The sequence below is a fragment of the Alosa pseudoharengus genome, unplaced genomic scaffold (genome assembly GCF_046254945.1).
Source record: "Alosa pseudoharengus isolate Yale_2024_CS ecotype anadromous, Long Island Sound unplaced genomic scaffold, YU_APseudo_1.1 YU_APseudo_1.1_scf_4, whole genome shotgun sequence".
In the NCBI taxonomy this organism is placed as follows: Eukaryota; Metazoa; Chordata; class Actinopteri; order Clupeiformes; family Clupeidae; genus Alosa; species Alosa pseudoharengus.
The window spans coordinates 22,358,601-22,366,100 of NW_027468774.1; the positions used below are offsets into that span (position 1 = coordinate 22,358,601).

Below are 7,500 nucleotides of genomic sequence, written 5' to 3' on the forward strand. Positions count from 1 at the left end.
CATTACGAGCTCATAACCGAAGCAACCTGATTAGACCGCTGCCAGGCAGGTAGATTACATCCGATTAAATAGGGATTGGGTGACGTGAGGATACCTACACTTCTACGCTCGACAGAATTACAATACAACCTTTTCATTCAATGCCACTTTTTTCTCTCACTCCATCTCTACCCCTCCACTCCCATAACCTCTCATCCTATTCTGCTTTTGCTTGTTTAGTGCCTCGCAGCAGAAGCCATGCAATTGTGGGAGAGAGACCGTGAGAGATGCTACAGAGAGAGAGACTGCATTAGCAGAGAGTTTTCTTTGCATGCTTAACTAGGTTTGTGGCAAGAATACACTCACTTACATGCCGCACAAATGCAGAACAAATTCTGCATCTGTATGTGTATGCGCGCGCGTGTGTGTGTGTGTGTTAGGGCTGGGATAAACAATTATTTTTTAAACGATAAATCTAGCGATTAGTTTTTCGATGCAACGATTAATCTAACGATTCATTTTTTCAGTCCGATTCGATTTGGATTTGATTCAATTATCTCCCCATTAATTGACTAATAGCAATTTATACATGTTGATTTACATATCTGAATGAAAAAACATGAATGAAACATTGCAATATATGTTTATTGCTCTTAAAATTAATGTAAAAATTTTTTAAAAGTAATGCATTCTTAGTCAGAGGTAGCATTCAATAAAGTTCAGTAATAGGTCTAATTGAGTGCCTGTCACTCTGTCAAGACGTTCGTGAGGGAACACTGAACACAGTTAAAGGCTGCTGATGTGTGGATGCAATTCATAACGTAGTTAGTTCAAATAACGGTTTGTACTTCTCCTTGGGACAAGCACTTTTGAGTCTTGGAAAACACTTTTCCATTTACATCGGGATTTTGCAAACATTCAGTGTCAGAGTCAATAAAATGAGCCCAGCATGAGTAACGAAATTGACAAGCAGCTGTAAGTAAGCATGCTAAACTCGACATCCAAACAGTATTCTAACGTTAGCTTTGAGATACTGCTTGATTGCATAACTTAACTTAGTTTAGTCTCCTCAATGTACTATGTTGTGATAAGACCTTAGCAGAGTTAACTTTAATGCAGCAGTTTTGAACAAATTTGCGCAGCATGGTCACGATGCTAAGTAAGGGATAATGGACGACACGGTGGTCTGTTCACAGAAGTTAATGCACGGTCGAGGTTGTAAAACGGCCCGACGCGAAGCGGCATTAACTTCTGTGAACAGACCACTGTGGAGCCATTATCCTGCTTATTCCACTGTTGCCACTTCTGTTGTGTTCATTTCCTGTTACAATTTAAACATTTTAATCGCTAAAACTGTCTTGTTTGTAGAACTACTTTCTTCCGACACATATCAACTAATTTCTCAACTTGCAGGACAAACTGCCGTTACTAGTTCTAAATGGATGGTTGCTACGGCCAAAGGCCAGTCATTAGTTCTATCTCCCATTGTCAAGCGGGCGTATCCCAAGATTCTGATGAACTTTAGCTTTGAAACATCACTATTTTACTTAGCCTGCTGTCATCCATCTAGCTAAAAGCCACCTCTGTCATATGCTACAATGATACTATGTTCTGAACGTCTGCATTTTACAGCTCGGATGCAACGTGACGGTTCATTTAAACTTCACGAGTTCGGCGAATTAATATACAAGTATGATACGGCCAAAAACTTCATAGGTGTGCAAATAACATGGTCGTTCTAAATTACGTAGGACCATGGGAAATTCAACCAGGCAGTGGAATAAGCGGATTTAATAGCAAGCCTTGTTCTATGCAATGCTTCTACAGTATGTGGCAACAACAATCGTGAATATTTTGTTAAACGCACATGCAGAGGAGGGGCAGTGGGCTCGTTACGAGAGAGAGCGGGAGGGGCAAGGAAAGGCTGCGTGCGTAAAAAGTGTAGCTCAATGAAAGGATTTTATCTGATCTTTCATTTAAATAGGCCGGTTTTGATTTTGTGTCGCCCCGCCACAGATTAGTCAACATATGGGAAACACTAAAGGTATAAAATTAAAAATATTTGGCTGCACGCGATATGCTTGACAAATAGAAGCGTATTATTTGAGTCGACGTCATCGATTACGTTGACGCATTGTCCCAGCCCTAGTGTGTGTGTGCGTATAATTGATACTGTCTGTAGGCATTCCTCTCTAAATGTATGTGGAACAGTCTGTTCTTGCACACTCTAATGCTTAGTTTCTACATAACTTTGTCTCTGTTCTGTATTGTGTGTGTGTGGTTTATGAGTCTATGTAAAAGTTCCTATATTCCACTGAGTGTGAGTGCTTGTCTGTGCATGTGTGTGTGTGTGTTAGACTTTATGACCCATGGCATATGTGTGTGTGTTTTATCACATTCTGCCAGTACACCCTGTGGACAGAGCTCACACTCTCAACACGGGCTGGGGAGGAAGGTTCTGGAAGCGAGTGTAGGCTAACGCCAGCCCTTCTCATGTGTTATCTGAGCCGGGAATGATTACTCATGAAATCCAACCAAACGGCAGACTGCTTGAACCACAAGAGATAACAAGCTTATTCTCATTTTGTTTCTCTCTCTCGATTTTTTTACGCATTGAAATGCTCAAACGGCAGGCCTCTCTTTCTGTCTTTCTCCCTCCCTCTCTCCTTCATTCCCTCTCTCTCTCTCTCTCTCTCTCTCTCTCTCTCTCACACCCGTTTGGTCTCTCTGTCTCTCTGAGGATTTAAAGAAAAGTTCTGGTGTCCCCTCTGGCGCTTTCTGAACATCTCCCCCATGAGTGGTGGGGCTGTTTTAAAGTGAGCTGCTTGCTTTGACTGAGGCTGTTTGGAGGAATGACTGGTGAGTCTGCTCGACAACACCTACCCTCTGAAGGGGACGCCTGCTGAGTTCAGTGACAAGACCCTGTCCTTAGAAGAAACAGACACAAGCACACACACTCACACAGACACACAAACACAAACACACACACACACACACACACACACGCACACACACAAACACAGCCATGTTCTGACATACACTCATATACACTCATGTGTCACACACGTAATCACACGCAACATGCATAATTACACACATCTCTGCAAATAAACAAACAGACACATACAGCACATGAACACGCAGGTACTCATCTGCACAAAACAAGCAGCCAGTGTGAAGCTGGCTATGCGTCAGCCATTAAAGAGCGTCTTGAGAGGGAGGTGGAGGAGGAGGAGGAGGAGGAGGTGGAGGAGGAGGTGGAGAAGGAGCGAACATGTGAGTCTGGCTGAGCTCAGACCCTCGCCCTACGGGCTGCCTTTAATCAAAGCCATAGAGCAAAACCAGTGGACTACACATACACACAGGGGGCATAGAAGAGAGAAAAAAAAGAGAGAGAGAGAAAGAGAGAAAGAGAGAAAGAGAGAGAGGCATGATGGCGACATACAGAAGAGAGCTGTCTCTCATCTTCTCTTCACCAAAAAGCTACCTCCAGCCTTTCTTCACAGCAGGCAGAGAGATTAAATGAAATCAAAATGGTGCGAGCAGACAGGCTGAGGACAAACAGAAGGAGAGATAGAAAGAGATGGAGGAAGGAGGAGAATGAGAGAGAAAGAGAATAATCACACTCTCGTCGTGGAAGACAAATGTGTGTGTGTGTGATGAGTGCGGGAGATGTAGCGCGCCCAACTTCTCGGGATTTTGCTTTGAAATTAAACTTTCATCTCCCTTCATTAAATTACCATAAATCTACGGTCTAATTTCGCTCCTCTGCAGCGCCTTACGGCACCCAACCCCATCTCGCCAGAATGACACTGCAATTCAGAGACACTGAAAAAACGAGCTTGGCGCTTCCCCCCGGCTCCAACTGGAATCCCTGCCGGACGGGCCGTGACCCCTCATCTGCGCTCCAACTGTATTTGTGAAGAGCAGTGGGCTTGGGTGGGGTCGGCCTGGGGTGCGGTGCGGTGTGTGTGTGTGTGTGTGTGTGTGGGGAGCTGTTGGGGTGGACGAGAGGTCTGACTGGAGTGAGATTTCCCTCAGGAGACTGTTATCAGCCTGTTCAGCGCCACAGCTCACTTCAGTTAAGCCAACATCCCTCTTATCCCCGACCACCTGCAGTACGGGGGTGAATCCGAGGTTAGATATATAGAATATCTATTATTTATACGTGCTCTCTTTCTTGCCTCGCACCATGCGCTTCCTGACTTCTGCTGGGGTTCCTCTGTGGATGGCTGGAGGAGGGGGTGGCTGACAAGTCGACACTGTCAAAGACAAAAAAAAAAAAACAGGAGAAAAAAAGAAAGACAGAAAATAAAAGATAGAGGGAGGGGAAGAAAGGGCTGCCTCTCTGTGTGGTGACGGAATGGTACTGTGAGAGAGCTGGGCTGGGTTGGACCGGGTGTTGAGCGGTGTTGTGGTCTGAGCGAGGTCTGGTGAGCTCTTCTGGGAGGGCTTCACTTTACTGTACAGTACTGTCCTGCGCTGGGCACAGTGAGATGAAGTGAAGTGAATGAGGCGTGCCAGGCTAAAAAACAACAACTGTGCTTTGAAAGCCTTCAGCTCGACTTAGAGAAAGCCGTCCAGCACAACAGGAGAGCTTTATAGCTGTCCAGCACAATAGGAGCTTTCCTGCAAGAACGGCTATGAAAGAGCGGCTCCGCTATACGAACACTGTGCTGTGCTGTGCTCTGGTGTTTGGACAGTGGCGTCGCTGTCTTGACTCCCCTCGCCTGCGCTGCCCATTGGAGGTGTTGTCCTGTGCCCAGGGCTGCTCAGACGCGCTGTGATAGATGACAGTGTCTGTGAGGGAGCTCAGGGCGCCACAGCGCTCACCACTGCTCTGATGCGGTGCGTATGAATGGATGAAGTGCGGTGCCGTGAGGTAAGCGGCCTGTGAAATGACACTGATGCTGTCTCCAGAGGCGCTTATCTGCCTATGATCAAAGGCCACCGCAGCGTGCCACAGACATAGACACACACACACACACACACACACACACACACACACTCTCTCACACACTCCCGACAGGCCACCTGTGCACAGAGGGGGTCTTACGCGGCCAAGACTGCAGGCAGGGTGCGAGACTGACTAAGCTGAGGGGACAGAGACCACCACAGACACATACACAACGAAAAAAAAAAAATAGATTAGGCAAACCACCGTTCAGAAGACCTAAATGATTTATGTCGACAGCATGTAGAATCTCACCGGCCCGAATAAATGAAAAACCTCTGGTTTACCGTTTCTCCTTGCGTGCCTGGCTGCTCTGGAATAGGCACCTCTCTCTCTCTCTCTCTCTCTCTCTCTCTCTCTCACTCTGACTTCTCCTGAATGCCTCCACTGAAATTGGATTTACGGTGGGGTTAGACGCACACCCTGTAGCGTCCAGCCTGCATCTTGGTGGCTTTTGTGTGTCAGTGTCAGAGTCTTTGCATTCTAACTCAGGCCTGTGGCCCTGCACACTCTGGAGGTGATGCTTCCCATTTAAATGTTTTGACACAAAAGTGGGGATGACAGATGTGCATGTTTACAAATAACAAATAAAACTTTGTCTTTATTTTAACATGCTACAAAAAGAATAATATTCCTGTCAAATGTTTAACGGTCTAAAGATTAGCAGGGCTGTCAACTAATATAACAAAATGTTTACTCATAGTTTCATCATCATCAGAATATTAAAATGTTTACTAATTATTGAGCTCAAATAATCGTAAAATTATTCTCCTTTTCATTGTTGCATATAATAATTCATTATTATGCTATTTAGTGACCCATTAATTCAAGGTAAGGGATTCTCCCAGCACAACAGGAGCCATGAGTGACATACAGTAAGTGTATGTTGATTATTCAAACACATGAGGCAATGGAGCACCAGCAACCACATTTTTTAAAAATCCATGTAAAACACCTCATAAATCAGAACCTTTTTTGGGGTTATATCAATAAAATAAGCCAAGTTATCAGATTGTAGTGTACAATACTTCCCAGTATTTCAAAAAACAACCTTTTCCCAACTAGTAATGCATATTCATGCTCACAGTGGCGTAGGCCACTTGCCTAGACTATGGTGCAGGCTTTACTGATCCTATATGCAATGTTGCTATACCAACCGTTGCTTTACATCACATCAGTGTTCCAACTGGCAGTGAAAGTAGCAACAAAGCTCCCTAGTGGAGACCCTAGAAGTGCTTGGACCTAAAGTGCCTCCTGTAAGATTTCTAACATTTTTTACCCAGTAACTCCAGTCTGCATGCATGTTTGCAGAGGTCTTGTTGGTTTTGCTGACCTAGACTTTAATTATGAATTAAGATTGCATTTGGCATAAAAATTACCCCTCCTATCCATATGGATCTAAATAATTCCATGCTATACTATGAAAAATTTATAATATACATGATTATGCACTTAAAGCCCACGTGGACTCTGCTTACCTATATACCTGCAACCCCTGATAAACTAGGACTGACCCAGAGGAACAAAAAAGGAAAAAAAAGAAATTGATGTAATGACATCAGACACATAGAGCAGTGAATAACTGAAAGATGTAGGGTTTAGGTACTACCGTAACTCAGCTTTGTAGCAGTGAGTCAGTCAGATCGCTTTTTGCAAATGGAAAGACTGCAGAGTAATATCGGCAGGTGGCTACAATGACTCAACATGATGGCACGGCGCCACTGAGCCACTTTACTTAGAACCGCTGTGACGTAATTAAAATAGGCAAAGTAAACAAAAATGAGGCCATTAACCGGCTTCATCTAGCTGGGTGACAAGAGGAGGGAGGATGAGAGAGAGAAAGAGTGATGGAGACTGGGGTAGGAGGGAAAGAAACAGAGGAGTGACAGAAAGGAGAGCAGGTGGGAAGGTGAAGAGCTAAGTGAAAAAGAGAGAGCGTGCGAGTATGAGACACAGAGATTCTATGAAAGTCTGAGACAGAGATTGGAGAAGGGAAAGAGGTGGAGGGGGCTGACAAACAGGTTGCTCTCAGGGTGTGTGTGGGTGTGTGTGTGTTTGTGTGTGTGTGGGGTGTGTGTGTCTGTGTGGGGGGGGGACTGAGTGACAGAGTGTGGTGGCGTGAGAGCTGCAGAGAGGATCTCAGAGAGAGAAAGTCAGTACAGACAGACAGACAGACATACAGACAAGCAGACAGACGGTCAGACAGAGGGACTCACAGTGGCGTTGGCGGGATTGGCGCTGATGATGGGCGGACTGCTGTCGCTGCCGGCGGGCTCGCTGTGCGTCTGTGTGGGCGTGTAGAGGGTGAGCGCGTGCTCCGGCACCCGGCTCTGGCCTGTGAAGTCCTGCGCCGGGAGCGGGTGCGCCGCCGCAAACTCCGCCGGCATGCCGTTCTGTGGGGGGGGCGGTGGGTACTGCGCCGGGGTGTAGGGCTGGGCCATCGCTTCTGGGGGGTTGGCGGCCTCTTGGTTACCCTGTGGAGCGAGAGAGGGGGAGAGAGAAAGGGAGCGAGGGAGAGGAACAGAGAAAAAACAGGTTAAAAGCTTTATCTCTCCATCTGCTGTGAT

The 7,500-nt window shown here is 45.9% G+C and overlaps 1 protein-coding gene across 1 annotated transcript in view; it reads right to left on the minus strand.

Moving 5' to 3' along the window:
- rbfox3b (RNA binding fox-1 homolog 3b) overlaps positions 1–7,389 on the minus strand; it is a 38,873-nt gene extending 31,484 nt beyond the window's left edge. The window contains exon 1 of the mRNA XM_076266844.1: positions 7,150–7,389. Within this exon, the coding sequence (XP_076122959.1) occupies positions 7,150–7,374 (225 nt within the window). The 5' untranslated portion in view covers positions 7,375–7,389. The remainder of the gene's footprint in view (positions 1–7,149) is intronic.
- Positions 7,390–7,500: the final 111 nt, after the last annotated feature.